The sequence below is a fragment of the Macaca nemestrina genome, chromosome 5 (assembly GCF_043159975.1).
Source record: "Macaca nemestrina isolate mMacNem1 chromosome 5, mMacNem.hap1, whole genome shotgun sequence".
Classification (NCBI taxonomy): domain Eukaryota; kingdom Metazoa; phylum Chordata; class Mammalia; order Primates; family Cercopithecidae; genus Macaca; species Macaca nemestrina.
In genome coordinates, this window is record NC_092129.1 from 140,530,247 (window position 1) to 140,552,010 (window position 21,764).

At 53.3% G+C, this 21,764-nt stretch overlaps 1 protein-coding gene across 1 annotated transcript in view; it reads left to right on the top strand.

The window, feature by feature from the left end:
* The first annotated feature begins 409 nt into the window (after window positions 1-409).
* The window catches only part of C5H6orf132 (chromosome 5 C6orf132 homolog), a 42,634-nt gene continuing 21,279 nt past the window's right edge, over window positions 410-21,764 (top strand). Inside the window, exons 1-2 of the mRNA XM_071097046.1 lie at window positions 410-554; window positions 14,237-14,343. Coding sequence (XP_070953147.1) covers window positions 410-554; window positions 14,237-14,343 — 252 coding nt within the window. The remainder of the gene's footprint in view (window positions 555-14,236; window positions 14,344-21,764) is intronic.

Genomic DNA, 21,764 nt, shown 5'->3' on the forward strand with positions numbered 1-21,764 from the left:
TTCCCCGGACTAGGGGGAAGTGGGGTGAAGGAGGCGTGCCGGGAGGGAACCTGGGGGAGGGGTGGCCCGTCTCCCAGGCTGGGCGTGGGCCGGGCGAGGTCCCCAGCCCACCGGGCCGGGCCAACAATGGCCTGTTGTAGAAGGAGGCGGGAAGGAATGCGGCCTGGGGAGTTGGGCGGCGGCGGGGCGGGGCCCGGTTGAGCGGCTGCCCCTTACCTGGCCAGGTAGCTCGCAGTTCCCGGCAAGCGGCGGCGCCCGCAGCACCTGTCGCCCGGTGCGCGGGCGGGGAGGACGGCGGGGGACATGGCCTGGTAGAGTCCCCTGGGGAGACCGTGCGGAGTTCAGTCCGGGGCAGGGCAGGGCAAGGGAGGGAAGGTCCTTCCCTGGCGCCCGCGCGGGCTGCGGCAGCATGAAAAAGAACCAGACCGTGCAGGGCACCTTCAGCAAACTCTTCGGGAAGAAGCACACCACCAGCCCCAGCACCTCCCTTTACGCCACCAACCCGCCCTGGATCTTCACCCAGGAGGCCCCGGAGGAGGGGACCAGGGGCTTCGGTGAGTGCTCCGGGGACGAAGGGCGCTAGGGCAGGGCCGGCGGCGCTGTCTCCTGGAGGCGCGGAGGGGAGGGACACGTTGGAACCTGCGGACTGGCCAAGAGCAGCCGCCGGGCAGGGGAGGAGGCGTCGCACCGGGGTGTCTGGGAAGGGACGTGCGGTGAGAGAGGTGCGGGAAAAGAGGGGACCCCGCTACCACGGGTAGGTGGGAGAACTTTGCCGCCCCTACCTCTGACCCCAGGCCCTCCTTGGAGGTGTTTAATTCCCCACTTGGCGAATCCGATGCTTGTGTTACTGTTAGCGGGACGGCTTCCGGAGGTTTGCGGTATCTCCGCCGACCCCCACCGCTACAACACCCCCATTCTGGCTGAAGCAAAAGTTTTCCTGGAGAATGGGGGCTAAGGAGCGTTCTCCTCCCTCACCCTTTGCACTCCCTGTTTCCCCAGCCCACGTGGCAGAGAGGGGGCTGCTCTCTGGGTGCTCACAAACTTGGCTCTGGCTAGGTGAGGCCCAGGAAAAAACAACAGGCGCAGCTGCTACCAGGTTACCAGCCTGTTTGTGACACCAAGTCACTTATTGGGGCCACAGGCTCCTGCCAGGTCAACCTGGGACCTGGGCTGTCTCTGGGCTAACACCCAGGAGCCAGAAATGGGACAGTGGAGGCCAAGGAACCCTCTCCCTGACTGCCAGCTGCCGCTGACCCCGGAATCAGACTGGTGTGTCTCTGCAGGCCTCTAAAAACACGGCCTTGGCTTATCCCCAGGCTCTGGCTGTGGGTCATCTTATCATTGCCTCATTTTGCAATTTGTATGCTCTATAACTAGGGGAAACCAGCGGCTAGAGACAGAAATCCATTTCTTGTGTATGACATGTGACTCTGGAACCCCCAGGTTGGGGGTGGGTGGCTTCTAGGCCCAAAGAAGGACACCATCACTGCTTAAGCTTGCCTGCCTTCATTCTCACCATATTATCTTCACTGATCTTTATAGCCACTGTGCTGGGACCCACAGTGGATGTCATAGCCTTGGTGCCTGCTGTTGGACTCAGTTCAGCACCCAGGTTGCCACAGCCAGGACACAAGGCACCGTGGATACAGCCAGGACACAAGGCACCGTGGATAGGAGCAGGAAGGGCAAAGTGTCGCCTCTTCCTGGCACAGGGATCTCAGATCCGGGGTGAACAGAACTAACCATATGCCATTTAGTCCTTTCTGAGCCTTTGCTATAAACGATTATTAAGCATAAAAGCAGAGAAGAGAGATGACCTCTGAGTGAAACTAGCATTCGAGCTGAGAGGAAAGGGCATTCCTGGCAAAACAAATAGTAGAAGCAAAGACCAGGAGGAGCAGGGCAAGTGGAGGCATGGTGTAGGCACTCCCAGACACAGGTGTGCAGGGAAGTGCCTGTGAGCCAGGACACTTCTTTCCCTCTCAACGGAGGCACCATGGAAAGAGCATTTATCATTCCCTTCTTAGGTGCAAGATGCCATTCTAAAATCTTTGTGTTACAGATTCATTGAAATCTCATCTGGAGTCTGGCACTATTATTATCATTCCTGTTTGACAGATGAGGAGACTGAGGCACGGGGAGATTAAATAATATGCCCAAGATCACACAGCTTTCAATGCTGGAGGCAGCATTTTTCTAAGCCCACAATTTAATGATTTTTAGTAGACTGTTTACACAGAGTTGTGCAACTATCACCACCATCTGGTTTTAGAACATTTCCATGACCTCCAAAATCTCCCTTATGAGGCAGAACCAATATTTGAACCCAGGCAGTCAGGCTCCAGAGATCACACTCTTAGCGGGTTTGCTGAATTAACTCTGCAGAGGAAGGCGATCCAATGGTGAATTTTACTTGAGGGGCATCTATGTGGAAAATACCACACACACACACCCTTCCTCCCTCAAGGGGAGACCTCAGCCATGCCTCTCAGCCCCTTCTGCATTTTGCCTAGGCTGTGCAGGCTGCTAGTGGGCATCAGCACCTCTGGTGAGGGAAGAGGGCCTGGTCCCCTGTCACCTCCAGCCAGCTGCTGCCCTCATCAGCCTGGACAGAGCTGGAGCCCAAAGGACAGCTCCTCCCGTTCCTCAAGGCAGGGCTGGGCCTCCAGCTGACTCAGCTTGGTCTTGCCTGCACAGGGAGTGGTGGAAAACATCATGCGTCCAGCAGAACAGCGCCCCAGTGTTTCCGGGGTGTTCCCTGGGGTGCCACTGGGCGTGGCAGAAGTCCTCCTCCCTGCTCTGCTTGGAGTTAGGGAGGGGAGGGACCAGTGTTGGGGATTCTGTGATGGGATGCAGGTGCGGCCCTGACTTGGCATCCTGTCTCTGTCAGTACGTGGGGCTGAGCACTCTCTGGGCCTCAGTTTTTTCTTCTGTTAAAGGGGATAGTGTCCAGGCTGCCTGCAGGGTAACTGCCTGAAGGGGTATTTATGGCAGTGCTTTGAAAAGCATTAAAACGAAAAACTCTAAAGCAGAGTGTCCAATCTTTTGGCTTTCCTGGGTCACATTGGAAGAAGAATTGTCTTGGGCCACACAAAATACACTGACACTAATGATAGCTGATGAGCTAAAAAACAAAACAAAAAAATGCAAAAAAAAAAAACGCCTCATAATATTTTAAGAAAGTTCACAAATTTGTGTTGGGCCACCAGTTGGACAAGCTTGCTCTAAAGCAAGGATTGGCACACTACAGTCCTGGCTCCATTCTGGCCCATGGCCTGCTTTGGGGAATAAAGTTTTGTTAGAACATAGCCAACTATGCCCCTCATTTACATATGGTCTATGGCTAGAGTTGAGTAGCTACAAAAGAGACCTTATGGCCTGCAAAGGCTAAAATATTTACTATTTGGCCCTGCACAGAAAAAGTTTACTGGCCCCTGCTCCAAGGCGTGATTTATTACTGTGAGATCATTCCCAGCATGGAGCACTTCCTGCCCCTGCCTGCTTCAGCTCCTCTTCCTAACACTGTAGACTAGAGGAAACTGAGCCATGACAAGGCTATTTCAAATGTCTCACAGAGAGTGGGATTAGAGTTCCATAGGGCCCCTGAGTCTGTGACATTCCCCTTGAGCCTGGGGTGAGATGCTGGCGATATCCAGCCCTTGGAGAACAGGTGGTGGAATGGAAGGGAGAAAAATCAATGTAGGGATGTGTAAGGGAATGAAGCAGTAATCAACCGTTTGCTCTGTGGTTGCAGCCATGTAAAAATCTGTTTGCACAAGGGTAGGCTGGGTACAGAGGGTAAATGCAAACAGTCATGTGAGGGTGGTGACGAGCAAATTTTTCTTTACAGAATTTCTCTAATATGTATTCCAGCAATTAGGAGGCCTTCACTGAATACATTTGCAATCCTAACGAAGTCTTCTGCCCTCTCCCAGCCCAAGCAAGGCCACACGATTGTGTGTGTGTTTTTTTTAAATGCATGAGAAAGCAGAGATGTGGATCTTTGCAAATCCCAAGATAAGGGACTGGGCTGCTACTGGAGACAAAGCTGCCAGTCACTCAGGACTCCTCCCTTGCGTCTTGGATTAACTGAGCCAAGATTCTTTATCTACTACCACTGCACCCGCCACCAGCAATGGGACACCCTTGTTTGCTAGAGGACTCTCTTTCCTGCCCTGTTCCTCTAAATGGGATGGCTCACAGCTACCTCAGACATTTATTTGAAATGCAGATTCTGGGCCTGGCGCAGCGTCTCACGCCTGTAATCCCAGCACTTTGGGAGGCTGAGGCAGGTGGATCACGTGAGCTCAGGAGTTTGAGACCAGCCTGGGCAACATGGCAAGACCCTTTCATCTCTATTAAAAATACACAAATTAGCCAGGCTTGGTGGCATGTGCCTGTAGCTGTAGCTACTCAGGAGGCTGAGGCGGGAGGACTGCTCGAGTTCAGGAGGCAGAGGTTGCAGTAAGCCAAGATCGCGCCACTGCGCTCCAGCCTTGGTGGCAGAGCGAGACCCTGTTTCAAAACAAAAAACCAAAACCAAAACAACCCCAGCACTTTGGGAGGCCAAGGCAGGAGGATTGCTTGAACCTGGAAGATAGAGGCTGCAGTGAGCTATGATGGCGTCATTGCACTACAGCCTGGGTGACAGAGCGAGATCCTGTCCTCCCCACTTCAAAAATAATTAATTAATTTCAGATTCCTAGGGTCCCACCTCAGGCACAGGAAGTCAGAATCTCTGGGCTAGCGTCTGGGCTCTGGGGGTTTTTTGAGACGGAGTCTCACTCTGTTGCCAGGCTGGAGCGCAGTGGCACAATTTCGGCTCACTGCAACCTTCTGCCTCCCGGGTTCAAGCGATTCTCCTGCCTCAGCCTCCCCCGCCCATGCCACCACACATGGCTATTTTTGTATTTTTAGTAGAGACGAGGTTTCACCATGTTGGCCAGGATGGTCCTTGACCTCTTGATCCGCCCACCTGGGCCCCCCAAAGTGCTAGGATTTACAGGCGTGAGCCACCGCGCCCAGCCTTTAGGCTCTGGGTTTTTAGCCAGCTTCAGGGGAATTGTTTTGTGCAGGAAGATATGAGAATCCTGGTATTTCCTTCCCCACATGAAGCAAGGCTATTCTCTTTCCCTTTAGGACTCCCTGCAGGCCATATGGTAGGTTCTACATAAATACAGAAAGAATGTGGCCAGCTCCTTATCAGGAGGACCCTAGTGCCCTCTGGTGTGGCTGCAGTTTCTGGTGTTCCTGTTCCCTGGGTCTCCTGGCCCTGTGCTTCAGGTCCTGCTAAAGGGTGGGAAACTCCCACCTCTTACCCCTGGAGCCAGGCGCTGAGCACTTATTTCCCCCCAGGGCCAGGCTGGCACCAGCCTACCAACTTTTGTTTACTCCTGTCCCCTGGAGGTGTGCTGTGGTTTGCCAGCAGTCCAGTGCACACATATACACCCTCGGCTGCCCCATTATATAAGCTTCTCTTGTCACTCTAGTTCAACTTCAGAAAGCCAGGCCTGCCTTTGACCCCTACAGACCAGCTACAAGGTGCCCCTTCTCTCCTAGCCAATAGAGTAATGACAGTAATGCAATTATTATCACCAGACTCTGGAGTAAAAGCTTTGTATGTCTTCTCAGTTGAGGAAACAGACTCAGAAGGAAGGCTTAGATAGGTGAAATGACTCAGTCATTCCAGTCTGGTGTAGCTCAAACATCAAAGTGCATCCAGTCATCTGGAATCTTGTTAAGATTAGATTTGTTTCGGTAGTTTCGGGATGAAGGGAGAGTCAGTATTTCTCACAAGTTCTGGGGTCTGCACACTGAGTGGCAAGTCCTAGCTTGGAAGAAGAGGGCCCTGTTCACTCTGCTCCTCCCTCTTAGTCCCCACATGCAGGGTTGTGGGGGGCGGTGCCCAAGACTCCTTTTCTTTTCCCTCCTCCTCTACTCTGTGGCTCCCTGCCCCTCCTCCCCTCCACCCCAGCCCAACCTTCAGCGTCCGCTCTGCCTTGGACAAAGGCCTCTCTCTGGTCCTCAGGTCAGGCCTGCTGGGACTTGCTGGGAAAGACTGGCCTTTTTAGGCTCCTGTCATGTGGACTTGCTAATTAGCAAGAAAAGGCCTCATTAACGCCATTTGTGAGTTACATTCACATAGGGCCGCCCCCGCTGCTTCCCTGAAAGGCAGGGGCTCCCCTAGTGGCCGATAATTGGATGCCACACTTCATACTTCACTGTCCAGCACCCCCATTCTATATCTACAGTGAGGTAGAAGTGGAAAGAGGTCTGTTTTGGGATTCTGGGTTACTCTTAGTCAAGGCAAAAACTCCCCAAGCTAAGGCCGGAATCCTCCTAAGCCCCAGGAATCCAATCAGACCTGTAGCCAGTGCTCCTGAGGTCATTTAGGGGCTCCTGGCAATTTGGGGCCCCAGCCCTCCTCCCACTCCAGCTAGCTTCCTTCCCTCTCCTGATTTTGGGAGGCTTCTGGAAAAGTATCATCCTCATTTTACAGGTGGGGAAACTAAGCCTGACAAAGTGCTCAATGTCCTCAGGTGTTATATGGATGTGAATCCAGATATGATTCCTAGGCCCATTTCCTCCCCTCCAGGCCTTACCAACTTTCAAGTCTCATTCAGGAAAAACAAGAGATGGAGGGGAGAGACGCTGAATCCCTGCATTCCCTCCCTGCCATGCTGGCTATGACCCGAGGGAATCAGAGTCTGGAGTCAGGTTGCCTGGGCTGGAATCCCGGCCCCTTTGACTCACCAGCTGTGGGACCTTAGGCAAGGGACTTAACCTCTCTGAGCCTCAGTTTCCTCACCTGCAAATTGGGAATAATAAGGGTACTACCCCCATGGGGTGGTGAGGGCTTAATAGATGTTAAGACATTTAAATATTTAATTAATCAAATTAATTTTCTCGCTAGTTTGGACCTAGCTAGAATTTTGGGAAAGAGCTAAATAACTGTCCCAGAATCTTTCTGACCTCAGCCTCCATGGAGATCCATGAGCAGCTTCGGGGCTGGAGGAGGTAGAACATTTCTTCCAACCCTGAACTCTGTGAGCAAAGAAATGCAGAAGACTCAGTGAGGCTCCCCTCCTCGGGGAGCAAGGGAGAAAAGAAGGGCTGGGCCTCCCGCAGCAGCGTGTACCTAGCTCTCAGCTCGCCTGGAGCTGGCCCACCTGCCACATTTAACACAGACCCCAGCCCAGGCTGAGAGAGCCAGGTCTGCCTGTTGGGGAGAGGCAGGGAGCCACGTGCCATATGTAAGGCACTGCAAGTCAGGGGCCCTGTTTAACCCCTGCTTGGTGACCTTGGTCCGGCCCCTCCCACTCTGGGCTGCTGCAAAGAGGGTTATTGAGAACAGTCCCAGGCATCAGGACTCAGGGTGGACCCTAACAAGAAAGCAAAGGGCCGCCTGCTTGCCGGTGGCTGTTCCCCATGGGGACAGGTGTCACCAAGATTTGCAAGTGACACAGCCCAGCTCAAGCTCGCAGCCCAAACTCTTGGTGGAGGGAAGTAAGGTGGAGCAGAGAGAGAATGATGATGATGACGATAACAATAACTAGCCCTCCCAATTATTATTATTATTTTTTTTGAGACGGAGTCGCACTCTGTTGCCCAGGCTGGAGTGCAGTGGCACAATCTCAGCTCACTACAACCTCTGCCTCCCCAGTTCAAGTGATTCTCCTGCCTCAGCCTATCCTGAGTAGCTGGGATTACAGGCGCCTGCCACCACGCCCAGCTAATTTTTGTATTTTTAGTAGAGAAGATGGGGTTTCACCACATTAGCCAGGCTGGTCTTTTTTTTTTTTTTTTTTGAGGTGGACTTTCGCTCTTGTCACCCGGGCTGGAGTGCAATGGCGCAATCTCGGCTCCCTGCAACCTCCGCCTCCCCAGTTCAAGCAATTTCTCCTGCCTCAGACTCCTAAGTAGCTGGGGTTACAGTGCCCACCACCACACCCAGCTAATTTTTGTATTTTTAGTGGAGACGGGGTTTCACCATGTTGGCCAGGCTGGTCTCCAACTCCTGACCTCAGGTGATCCACCCACCTTGGCCTCCCAAAGTGCTGGGATTACAGGCATGAGCTACTGTGTCTGGCCACCAGGCTGATCTTGAACTCCTGACCTCAAGTAATCCACCTGCCTTGGCCTCCCAAAGTGCTGAGATTACAGGTGTGAACCACTACACCCAGTCAACCCTCCCAATTATCAAGCACAAATATCTGCTAGGCACTGTGCTGATGACTTTTGCATGCTTTCTCTCACTCAGCCTCACATCAGCCTGCCCAGCAGAGACCACTGTTCACATGTACAAAGATAAAGAGACAGCCTCAGAGAGACCTAGTGAGACTGCCAGGATCCCACAGTTAAGTGATGGAGCCGGAACCGGAACCCACGTTCAGCTGGGCTCTAAACCCGTAGCCTTGACCCCACAAGGTCCTGCCTCCCGTCCCAGCCAGGAGCTGTCCTACTGCTGGGTGTTTCCGGCCAGGACAGAACCTCAGCCATGGTCTCCTCACACCCAGGCAGCCTCAGCCACAACTCTGCTGCCCTCAGGCCCATGGCAGAGCCAGGTTCTCCTGAGGGAGAAGGGGCAGGAGGGGAGCTGCCTGTACCCAGGTTGAAATCTGGGGTGAAGTCTCCTGCTTGGCACCAGGAATTGTTTTTGGAACAGGTTTTTGGATGTTAGATGGTATTAATATTTATGTCAACTCAAATCCTTGAGGGGGTGTAAATGGAAGCAAAGCCCTACCTTCATTTCCCATCCTTCTATGAGGGAGAAATTGTTAGGGAGAAAATCTAAAGTAATCCTATGCATAATCTTGTCATAAATAGGATTCCATTTGGGGGGAAATTGGGTTCATTTAAAGATCAGGTTTGGGTCAATTGAGGCAGACCTGGATTTACCCCTATTTTATCACGCATTATTTGCATGTGAGTTTGTCAGAAGCTTCAGTTTGTATCTTGACAGGACTGTGGTCCATCTGGGGCTCAGGCCTTGCTCAGAACCTGCTGCTGGGGTCTCACAAGGCTTCCCGGCTGCTGGAATTGCCCTGGGGCTCTCTTTCTCTGGAAGCTCCTGGGTCCAGGGGCATCTGCCTTCCTTTTCCAGCTTTCTGAATCTCACCTGGATGTTCCAGTGCTACCTCTCTGGTCCGTGCATGTGGCAAGCATAAAACCTCTGAGATCCCTAAAGACCTTTCCAGAAAAAGCCAGACATCTAGGGAGTTTGCAAGTTTCAGAGTGGATGAGACACGGGGCTGTGCCCCTCTTTCTCATTGCAGCTTGTTCTGAGAGCAAATCATCCAGCTTCCTCTCCAGGCACCCACTTCACCTCTTCCTCATCCCTCCTTCCTCAAGGGACGCCAGGATGTTCCTAGCCCTCCTTTGGCTCCTCGACTGAGGAGGGAGCTGCTTCTCAGGAAGGCCTCAGCATCCCTGACCTGTGATCTGAGCAATGTTCGTCACTTCCAATAAGAAATTCCCAAGGTTGAGCTCTGTTGTCTGTCAAGTTTTGAGCCTTGACCTTAAGGCTGGGAAGACCCCAGTCCTGACCTTGAATGCTTTGAGGATCTAGCTGATGGAGATGGACCCACGCACCTCACCTCATACTGTGCCCCCACCCAGCAGGAGCTGGGCCAGGACTGAGGGCTCCGAGAATTGGCCTGATTCCAGCCACATCTGCTTTTCTTTTTTTGATTTTATTTTTGAGACACAGTCTCGCTCTGTCACCCAGGCTGGAGTACACTGGCACAATCTCAGCTCACTACAACCTCTGCTTCCCAGTTCAAGCGATTCTCCTGCCTCAGCCTCCTGAGTAGCTGGGATTACAGGCGCCCACCACCACACCCAGCTAATTTTTGTATTTTTAGTAGAGACAGAGTTTCACCATAGTGGCCAGGCTGGTCTTGAACTCCTAACCTCATGATCCACCCACCTCGGCCTCCCAAAGTGCTGGGATTATAGGCGTGAGCCACCACGCCCAGCCCCACACCTCCTTTTCTTATTTTATTATTATTATTATTTTGAGACAGAGTCTCACCCTGTGGCTCAGACTGGAGTGCAGTGGCGATCTCGGCTCACTGCAACCTCCGCCTCCCTGGTTCAAGTGATTCTCCAGCCTCAGCCTTCTGAGTAGCTGGGACTACGGTGCGTGCCACCACACCTGGCTAATTTTTTGTATTTTTAGTAGAGATGAGGTTTCACTGTGTTAGCCACGATGGTCTCGATCTCCCGACCTCGTGATCTACCCACCTCGGCCTCCCAAAGTGCTGGGATTACAGATGTGAGCCACCGCACCCAGCCCCTTTTCTTATTTTGATAACAAATTTACTATTTTACAATTCTGCAGGTCATAACTCTGACACAGGTCTCAGTGGGCTCAATTAAGGTGTTGGCAAGACTTTGTTCCTCTCTGGAGGCTCCAGGAGAGTCTGTTTCCTTGCCTGTTCTGGCTGCTAGAGGCAGCCCACAGTCCTTGGCCAGTAGCCGCCTTCCATCTTCAAAGCCAGCCGTGGCGGCCGAGCCCCTCTCACAGCGCATCACCCCACCTCTGCTTCCGTAACATGTTTCCCTCTCTGACTCCTACCCACTCCTCTTCAGACTGGGAAATCAAATCTCATTTTCCAGAGGTGCCTGGTGGGGAGAGGAGCCACCTGGGCCTTCCAGCCCGGCCTCAACCACAGCCACTACCCTTCTATATGTTTTACAGAGAACAGTTATATTCTTAGAAAGGATTTCACTGCTTGAAACAACCACAAAGGAAGCAAAACAACAGTGGCTCAGAGTCAGGGCTGAGTCATGGGATCTGTGAGGCGGTTAGAGCGCCTGCTTGAGGGTCAGACAGCCACAGTTCAGATCCGACTCCATCCTGACCAGCAGGCTTCAAACAAGCTGCGTCACCTCCCGCTGCTTCCCAGAGCTGCTCGCTGGCCAGAGCCAAGCCAAGCCTTCCTCAGCCCTGTACACGGTGGGGTTATGACTCTTCCCTTTGGGGGTGTGTGTATGGTGGTTTAGAAGTCAGGCCCTTGAGGGAGACCCTGGCTTCAACACTTACTCTGAGGCTTTGGGCAAGTTATTTGACCCCCGTGTGCCTCGGTTTCCTCATCTGTAAAACAGGGATAATGACCATACCAATTTGCATGGGGCCGTTTTGAGAATTAAATGAATGAATAATGTGTAAGGTGCTTGGAACAGTGTCCGGATCATTACAGGTGCTCAGTAGGCCGGGCATGTGGCTCACACCGGTAATCCCAGCACTTTGGGAGGCCGAGGTGGGTGGATCACCTGAATTCAGGAGTTTGAGACCAGCCTGGCCAACATGGTGAAACCCTGTCTCTACTAAAAATACAAAAATTAGCTGGGCATGGTGGCACTGGCGCACACCTGTAATCCTAACTACTCGGGAGGCTGAGGCAGGAGAATTGCTTGAACCCAGGAGGCACAGGTTGCAGTGAGCCGAGATCATGCCACTGTACTCCAGCCTGAGTGACAGAGCAAGGGGATCTGCGGTGGCTCAGGCCTGTTGTCCCAGTGCATAAGGAGGTGAGACTAGGCTTTCAAGGCCAGCCTGGGCAACATAGAAACCTCTCATCAAAAGGCCGGGCGCGGTGGCTCACGCCTGTAATCCCAGCACTTTGGGAGGCCGAGGCGGGCGGATCACAAGGTCAGGAGATCGAGACCACGGTGAAACCCCGTCTCTACTAAAAATACAAAAAATTAGCCGGGCGCGGTGGCGGGCGCCTGTAGTCCCAGCTACTCAGGAGGCTGAGGCAGGAGAATGGCGTAAACCCAGGAGGCGGAGCTTGCAGTGAGCCGAGATCGCGCCACTGCACTCCAGCCTGGGCGACAGAGCGAGACTCCGTCTCAAAAAAAAAAAAAAAAAAGAAACCTCTCATCTATATAACAAAAAAAAAAAAAAAAAAAGACTCTGGCCGGGCACGGTGGCTCAAGCATGTAATCCTAGCACTTTGGGAGGCCGAGACGGGCGGATCACGAGGTCAGGAGATCGAGACCATCCTGGCTAACATGGTGAAACCCCGTCTCTACTAAAAAATACAAAAAACTAGCCGGGCGTGGTGGCGGCGCCTATAGTCCCAGCTACTTGGGAGGCTGAGGCAGGAGAATGGCGGGAACCCGGGAGGCGGAGCTTGCAGTGAGCTGAGATCGCGCCACTGCACTCCAGCCTGGGCGACAGAGTGAGACTCCGTCTCAAAAAAAAAAAAAAAAAAAGACTCCATCTCAAAAATAAAGATTAAAAAAAAAAGGTGCTCAGTAAGTTTTTACCCTTCATTATTATTACTATTACAGTTATCATCCTTGCCAAGTTGCTCAGATATAACACTTCTAAAGCTCGTAGGCACCCAATAAGAGTAGCCATTAATATGACAATAACTCAACTGTAGGAAGGAGGCTCCCTAGATCCCAACATCGGTGCAGAGATGAAATGAAATGATTAGAGCCCTGCCTAGGAGCGTGGCTCTCATGCAGTCCCTGTGGCAATCCTCACCCACCCCCAGTCCTGTTAAGGGTCCAGGTAGCCACATCACGTCAGGTCTAGGGCCTTGGCATCCACACAGCACTCTCTAGAGAATGCCCCAGGAGATCCCGGTGTCAACACGCAGACTCTCGGAAGTGAGGGAATCGGGGGCTCTCGTGGTAGCTATTGCGTGTGAGCTACTTTTTTTGTTTCCCATGGGGTCAGATCTTACAGCTCCCTCCCCCATGCCCCGTCCGATCTTGGTCTGCAGCCTCAGGCATGGAGCCTGGCAACTGGGACTGGAAAATCATATTTGCCCAGAGTGCACGGGGCAGGGCAGTGCTGGGAACTGGAATTTCCAGAGATGCGCAGAGCACACAGAGAACCCAACGTTCGGGCTCCATTTGAGAGGTGGAGAAGCTTGAGTGTCCCAGCCAGCTTCCTGCCTTGGGAGGGCTGCACACCGAGGACACCACCTCCAGCTGCTGGAGCCCTCCCAGGAGTCTCCCTGTCACATCCAAAGCCCAGATGCTCACATGGGGTGCTGGGATTTGGGATGGATGTAGTCTGATCCCAGGATCTTCCTAACAAGCCCAGTCTCTTTCGAATAAATCATTTGGCTTTCTTGCAATTTTCTCCTAAAGTCACGTACAAGGAGAAAAGTAATCATGATTAACTCAATGTCCCAGTTAGACTTCTGGCTAACTGGGATTCTGACCTTTCTTCTCTCCTCTCTGGCTATCGGGGAAAGTCCTCCACACCTCGTTAAATGGACGAAAGCCCTCTTTGCTCACAAGCCACATAGCAGGAGGGCCACAGCGATCCCTGCCAAGGGAGTGTGAATTTCTTGTCAGTGTGTATCAACAGTCATGAGGGAGTTGAGAAAGGGATGTGATGTGATGTGAGTGGCCCTTCACACCCTCCCACTGCCATAGAGCAGCACGGAGCACAGGCTCAGTAACTGGAGGAAGAGGAAGGTCCTTCATGTCATCTTCCTACAGGGGAAACAAGCATGTTTGCTGAGCACTTACTCTGCCCTGGCCACACTCACTCCTCACGACAGTGCTCTACGGCACTGTCATCACTCCCACCGTACAGATGGGAAAACTGAGACCCAGAGAGGTTAAGCCATGTGAGCAGTCAGCGGCAGAGCTGGGATGTTTTAACCAGGTCACACTGACCCTACCGTACCGTTTTTTCTGCTCTGCCCTCCAGGGTTCGTTAAAGAAAGCCATGTACACAAGCATCTGTGGTTTGGTAGTCAGGGAAATCTTGAGTTAAGGAGTCCAGATGATGGAATATTGGCCCCTGGGGGCAGCAGGTGGCTTCATCTGCTCTGCATGTTTCAGATTAGAAATTTAAACACTCGAGGGAAAAGCCGGCTTGTTTTCCCCCCTCTCTCAGAGATAAGCTTCGGCTGGGCCCTTAGCCGGGCTCCCTGGGCTCCGAAAACAAGGGACCATTGCTGTGGGAGAGAAGGCTCAGGATCAATGCAGGGTGGTGGTTGTGGATTGGGAGAGAGATGGCTGCAGGGGGCTGAAAGCCCCAGGAACATCGAGTCCCTCACCCAGCGCCACCTCAGCTGGCCCCATTAGCGCACATCTCATCCATAAGATCTGATTATGTCAGAGGCGCTTAGCTGAGTCCAACACTGGGGGACACGCAGGCCCTGGCTTTCCTCACTGGGAGCTGAAGGGCAGATTAAACTTGGGTGACCGGATGCCTTGGATCTCCAGCTTATAGTGTCCCCTCACTTGTGTTCTCTAGATGGCATCTATTATGGAGACAATCGGTTTAACACAGTGAGCGAGTCAGGAACAGCCACGCTGAAAGCTCGGCCAAGAGTCCGGCCCCTGCTGACCTTCCTTCCGCTGGTGAGTACGATTCTGCTCTGAGGTTGGAGGGTCTGCTCTGGGTGGGGACACCAGGCCTGCCCCAGCCTGAGTGGACATCAGCTGCACCCTCCACCCACCCCTTCCTTCCTGATGCTGACCCGGTGGGAAGGGGGGCTACTGGAAGGAGGCATGGCCGAGGCTCACAGCAGGAAGTTTAGGATTAGGGATGCCAGCTCGTTCAGGGCCAAGCCCAAGGAGAAGTTATGGAGAACTTGTGTGCAGGAGTGATACAGCAGTGGGTACCCTCAGCCAAGCAGGGTTCATTTTCCACAGTCACTGATGACTGTCTGCTTTGTGCCAGGCCCTGCATTAGGTGCTGGATACAGAGATGACTGGGCCAGCGTTGCTGTTCTCAAGGAGCTCCCTGCCCACTGCAGGAGACAAATATATTTTGCTCAACCCAGTATATTCAAAAGAGTGTCACTGTGGCAGGCATGCTGGCTCACACCTACAATCCCAGAACTTTGGGAGGCCAAGATGGTGGATCACGAGGTCAGGAGATTGAGACCATCCTAGCTAACACGGTGAAACCCTGTCTCTACTAAATATACAAAAAAAAAATAGTTGGGTGTGGTGGCAAGCACCTGTAGTCCCAGCTATTCGGGAGGCTGAGGCAGAAGAATGGTGTGGACCCGGAAGGCGGAGCTTGTGAGCTGAGATCGCACCACTGCACTCCAGCCTGGGTGACAGAGCAAGACTCTATCTCAAAAGAAAAAAAAAAGTGTCATAACAACATTTAATCAATATAAAAAATACTAATGGGCTATTTTACATTCTTTTTTCATACTAAGTCTTAAAAATCTGGGCCGGGTGCGGTGGCTCACGCCTGTAATCTCAGCACTTTGGGAGGCTGAGGTGGGCGGATCACAAGGTCAGGAGTTTGAGACCAGCCTGGCCAATATGGTGAAACCCCATCTCTACTAAAAATACAAAAAAAAAAAAAAAAAAAATTAGCCAGGCGTGGTGATGGATGCCTGTAGTTCCAGCTACTCAGGAGGCTAAGGCACGAGAATCGCTTGAACCCGGGAGGCAGAGGTTGTAGTGAGCCGAGATCAGGCCACTGCACGCCAGCCTGGGAGACAGAGCAAGACTCTGTCTCAAAAAAAAAAAAAAAAAATCTGGTGTACTACTTATATAGCACATCCCGCTTCCGACTGAGACATGTTAAGTGCTCAATGGCTGCTTGTGGCCAGTGGCTGCTGTACTAGACCGCCCAGGCCAGAGCCAGTCTAAACACCAGGCTCCTAGATTTGAGGCTCACTCCTGTCTGTCGGACCTGGGTCATGGTTGGCACAATGCTGCCACCGGGGTCACGGCATCCTCTTGCCTCCATAAGGGTTTAGTACTGCCTGGACTGAAAGGCCCCTTGCCCTGGTCTGAGCTCTCAGGAGTCTGTTAGACTTCATGGCACCCCACACATTCTTTTTTTTTTTTTGAGACGGAGTCTCGCTCTGTCGCCCAGGCTGGAGTGCAGTGGCGCGATCTCGGCTCACTGCAAGCTCCGCCTCCCGGGTTCACGCCATTCTCCTGCCTCAGCCTCCCGAGTAGCTGGGACTACAGGCGCCCACAACCACACCCGGCTAATTTTTTTTTGTATTTTTAGTAGAGACGGGGTTTCACCGTGGTCTCGATCTCCTGACCTTGTGATCCGCCCGCCTCGGCCTCCCAAAGTGCTGGGATTACAGGCGTGAGCCACCGCGCCCGGCTAGCACCCCACACATTCATCCTGGGTCCCCATACCTCCTGCCTAGCACTGCCTGGCACAACCACCTTCCTCTCCCCATCACCAATTTTTTCTGCTATGTCCAACCTCAACAATCAGACCTAAGATTCTAGATGGGACAGAGGCAGTCTTACATTCTCCTTGCTGCATTTCTAAGGCCTCTCTGTGGAGGGCTGAGCACACAGATCTCTGGGAACACAACTTTAAATAATTTATTTTCTGCTTATAAAAGCAATTTGTGGACAATATAGATAAATATAGAAAGAGCAACACCACCAACAACAAGGTATAAATCAAATAAGTCAGCTTGGAATCCTAGCACTTTGGAAGGCCAAGGTGGGAGGATCACTTGAGGCCAGGAGTTCAAGACTAGCCTGGGCAATATAGCCCAACCCTATCTCTACAAAAAATTTAAAAATTAGTCAGTTGTGGTGGTGTGTGCCTATACTCCCAGCTACTTGGGAGGCTGAGGCAGGAGGATGGCTTGAGCTCAGGAGGTTGAGGCTGCAGTGAGCTATGATTGCACTACTGCATTTCAGCCTGGGTGACAGAGTGAGACCCTGTCTTAAAAACAAAGAAAAAAAAATGAGTCAGCCCCTAACTTTGTTTCCAGAGAATGCATAAAACTCTGACAGAAGTGATTGCACCCATAAATGCAGATAAAATCAGTTTGAAATATTCCTTTTTTTTTTTTCCAGACTGAGTTTTGCTCTTGTCACCCAGGCTGGAGTGGTGCAATGGTGCAATCTCGGCTCCCTGCAACCTCCACCTCCCAGGTTTAAGCGATTCTCCTGCCTCAACCTCCCAAGTAGCTGTGATTACAGGCGCCCACCACCACTCCCAGCATTTTGTTTTTGTATTTTTAGTAGAGACTGGGTTTCATCATGTTGGCCAGGCTGGACTCACCTGGTCTTCTGACCTCTGGTGATCCACCCACTTCAGTTTCCAAAGTGCTGAGATTACAGGCTGAACCACCGTGCCCAGCCTGAAATATTCTATATTGGGAGGTTAATTAGATTCTCTCCTGTCACTTACCCTCAACACACATACCCAGATTCATAGCAGTGTGGGCCCAGAGTTGACATACCTCTACCAGTCGGTAAAATACTAAAACATTCATCTGTAAAATGGGAATAAAAAAAAAAATTACTGAAATACGGCCAGGCGTGGTGGCTCACTCCTGTAATCCCAGCACTTTGGGGGGCCGAAGTGAGCGGATCATGAGGTCAGGAGTTCGAGACCAGCTTGGCCAACGTGGTGAAACCCCGTCTGTACTAAAAATACAAAAATTAGCCAGGTATGGTGGCACGCACCTGTAATCCCAGGTACTCAGGAGGCTGAGGTAGGAGAATTGCTTGAACCTGGAGGCAGAGGTTGCAGTGAGCTGAGATGGCACCACTGTACTCCAGCCTGGATGAGAGAGCAAGACTCTGTCTCAAAAACAAACAAACAAAAAAACACGACGGAAATACTTCTCTACAGAGTAGAAATGGCTGTTGCCCCTGGAGTGGTTCCTGCTGTCCTGCCCCTCCCCTAGATTGGACCACCCTCAAAAGCAGCAACTAAAGAGTTAATGTGGTCCCAGCTGAGTTCATTCTGATTGGTCGGCATCCTTATCTCCCCCCACCTATCTGCTGCGGGCCCCTCAAGGACCAGGGCAAATCCTCGCCTGCCAGGCCCTCCCAGGCTCTGGTTTGGATCTGGTCTGGGCAGAACATGACTCAGGGGCTGCACAGACCCCAGGCAGGCCTGGCCAAAGGCTCCGGGGCCCCTGGAGTGGGCTGGGCTAGCTGGGCAGGCCTGAGTTCCAGCTTGTCCTGGGAAAGTGCTTCCTGGGAGCAGTTCTTTTGTGCAAGCCTCAGAACCAGTCCCAGGAAATGGGGGCTTCTCCCTAAAAACTTACGCCCCCTCACTGGTGAGGGTGAGAGAATGGACACCTGGTGAACCGACGGCTGAAAGGGGCCTCATTTTACAGAGGCAGGAACTGAACCAGGAAGGGGAAGTTTACCCGTTCCCTCAGTGCTGGCTAACTGGGCAAAGGCAGGCAGAGCGACTTGCCGACCCCATCCAGTGGCACGGCCTGTGATCTCGGCCACCACGTGCTGAGCGCTCATTGTGCGCCAGGCACCATGCCACGTGGACCACGTGTGTTAACAAAGCCACCCTTCAAGCAAGGTGCTGTCATTAATCCCCATGTTACAGGCAGAGAAACTGAGGCACAGAGGGGAGTAACTTGCTTAAGGTCATGCGGCTAAGTGATAGAGCTGTGACTGGAATCCCTGAAGCCAGGCTCCAGGATCCAAGTTCTATTCAGGCCGTTCTACTCTCCCTCCACTCACTACATAGAAGCTTTTTTCTTCTCCTTCCAGGACCAGGCGGCAAAACCACTTCCACCTCCCTTGCCTGCCTCTCTGAATCCCTGTCCAGCAGTCTGGGCCTGCCGGGCACCAGGCCTCTTGCCTCTTTCGGCTCATAGATGCTTTTGACCTATGATGAGGCTGTGAGTCACATACACCTAGTTTTTTTTTTTTTTTTTTTTTTTTTTGAGACAGAGTCTGGCTCTGCCGCCCAGGCTGGAGTGCAGTGGCCGGATCTCAGCTCACTGCAAGCTCCGCCTCCCGGGTTCACACCATTCTCCTGCCTCAGCCCCCCGAGTAGTTGGGACTACAGGCGCCCGCCACCGCACCCGGCTAGTTTTTTGTATTTTTTAGCAGAGACGGGGTTTCACCGTGTTAGCCAGGATGGTCTCGATCTCCTGACCTCGTGATCCGCCCGTCTCGGCCTCCCAAAGTGCTGGGATTACAGGCTTGAGCCACCGCGCCCGGCCACATACACCTAGTTTTGCTTACAATTTCAGCAGGGGACTAAAGCCCTCCCATGATGTGCCTTCAGATTAGGAACTCTTGGCCCAGTGGCCCCCATCACAGGGACTGTTCTGTGCTTCTCACTCAGGTCACAGGATAGGGCAGCTTCCATGCCGTTTGTTGCCTGCTCCCGGGTGGAGGGGAATCTGGCTGGCAGCTTAATTCTCTCTTGTCTGACCTTCTGACTCCTCTCCTGCAGGCCCTAGCCAGGTCCTTTGCTTTCTTTCAGCAGGGACAGAAGGCTGGGAGGATGGGGAGGATTGGCTCAAAAGCATCTGTGTGCCAAAAGAGGCGAGCTCTGTGTGGGTGTGGGCTCACACACACATGCACACGCACACACCCCGTCCCCTAGCCCCGCCAAGTCAGGGTGGGTGGGGAGCTGGGACAGTGCCTAGCCCTGCCTGACACTGTCCTAGCCGGCTGGGCCTCCACCCCTCCCTGTCCTCCCTTCCCACATTCAGAGGCACCTCTCAGGCCAGGCTGCCCAGTGCGAAGGGGAGGTACGGGGTAGCAGTGCCCAAGAAGTCAGGTGACAGGCCCCACGAGGGCCTGTGAGCTCTCTCCAGGCCTGGGCCATCCTCTGAGCCCACCCTTCCTGTCAGTGCCCTACAGGAGCCTGCCAGGGGACAGGGCTAGAGAGAAGGGGACAGAGCAGCGACAGGCACACTCCTGCCCCCTCCCCTAGAGCTCCCTCGCTCTGTGTGCTGAGGGTGCTGGGAATTACGAAGTGTTTCTCAGGCATCCGGCAGCCAAAGGCCAGCTAAAAAAAGGACCTCGGGATCCCTCAGTGGCTGGGATGGGACCAGGGGCTGAGACTCCAGCAGCTGGTACCAGTCCCAGCTCTGCTGCTGGGATTCGGGGTGGCTGCAGGCCAGCCCCTTCCTCTCCCTGGGCCTCTGGCTTCTCGCCCAACAGTGGGGGTCATACTGCATGGTCCTCAAGGGTCTCCCCAGCCACGACTATCTGTGTTAAAATGACTTCCTAACGGAAGGGTAGACGGTGTGGTCAGCTCCCTGGAGGGCCACTGGAGAAGTCAGGCCCTAACGACACATGGAACCCTCCTCGAGCTCTGTTTCCACCTCTGGAAAGGGAGGTTTTCCAGCTACTGGGGCAACCCCACCTTCCTGCTTGGGGATCCCCGAGGAGCTGAATTTGAGCCACCAAACTTCAGAGGTGGGAGGACTACAGCAGTTGTCAAGGTCAAGGTGAGAACACTGAGGCCTGGGGAGGGGAGGGCCCTGCCCAGGCCACTGGGCTCGATAGAAGCAGGGACAGGAGCCAGGCCTTCTCCCCAGGCTGGCCCTATGCCCTGTGTACACCACCGGAGGTCTGGCTGAGTGAGGGGTGATCCTTTCTCCCTCCTTCTCAGGGAGACTGGGCCCAGAGAGCAAGCTGGAGCCTGTCCCTCTGTTTCTTGTTCTTCTTTTTTTTCTTTTTTTTTTTTTTTTGAGACGGAGTCTTGCTCTGTCACCCAGGCTGGAGTGCAGTGGCACAATCTTGGCTCACTGCAAGCTCCGCCTCCCGGGTTCACGCATCTCTCCTGCCTCAGCCTCCTGAGTAGCTGGGACTACAGGCGCCCGCCACCACGCCGGGCTAATTTTTTGTATTTTTAGTAGAGATAGGGTTTCACTGTATTAGCCAGGACGGTCTCTCTATCACCTGACCTCATGATCCGCCCACCTCGGCCTCCCGAAGTGCTGGGATTACAGGTGTGCACCACCGCGCCTGGCCTGTCCCTCTGCTTCTGAGAGCTGGGTCCATAGAACATTGGGTGGCAGCAGGGTTGTATTTTCTGGGGTTCTCTTTCTTGCCCTCCCCAGTCTGAATCAAGCCATCTCCAGGGTGATGCATATGAGGAATTAAAAATTAAATGTCAATGTGGCAAATACGGGAAAACTGGCCCAACAGGTCCCCAGGGGTGCCCTGGGCGGTGAGAGCTGCCTGGGTCACCCCACCCTCTGAGTCAGACAGGCCTGGCTCTGCCAGAAGAGGCATCCCTAGGCTCAGGCAGGAGGCCTCGCCTGCCCTGCACCCTTCCCTTAGTCCTTGCTGCTGGAGAGGCAGCTGGAGTCAGCCCCATCTCTCCTTTCCACCCAGCCCGCTGCTGCAGGAACTCTTCTCTAAACTCAAGGCCCAGGCACCTTTTAGGGGTGGAATCTGAGCTCTGTAGGGTGAGTCAGGCAAGGCAGCCATGATTGGCTTTTGGCTGGTTTGTGCGGATGATGTTAGGCCAAAGGGTTGTGGGGTGTGGGGTGTTAGGCCTGCCACAAGAGTGCAAACGGAGCTCCACACCCCCTTCTCTACCCACTTGGCTCCTTCCCTATCATTAAGGACCTCAGCCTGAACCTCCAAAGTTCCATCCAGGCCCATAAACCTCCATCCTTCATCCTGGCCCATAAACAGCCGCCCCTTTGTCCCCATGGACTCACAGATGTGTGCCCCCCTCAGGAGGACTGGCCAGGGAAGAAGCCCTTGAAGCGGGCTCAGGGCCATTTAGGCAGGGTCTCGAGGGACGTGGTGTGCCCTCTGGGGGCATGTCCCCCTCATCCTACTGACTTCTTGCTCCAGAGAGAGGGCAGACCAGGGCCCTCCATAGTACCCGGTGGAGGGCAGAAGCCATGGTAACCTGGGTCTAAGGGTGGTTCTCAGATGGTAGATAGGTCCAGAGGAAGATGGTTCATGGGTGAACACTCTTTTCTGGCCCCCAGGAGGGGTCTGAGCTGTGGCAGAGTGTCGGGCTGTGTTGGGGAAATAATCCGTCTCCTTTATAAACTGCTCACTGGCTCCCAACTTCACAGCTGCTCTGCAGGATA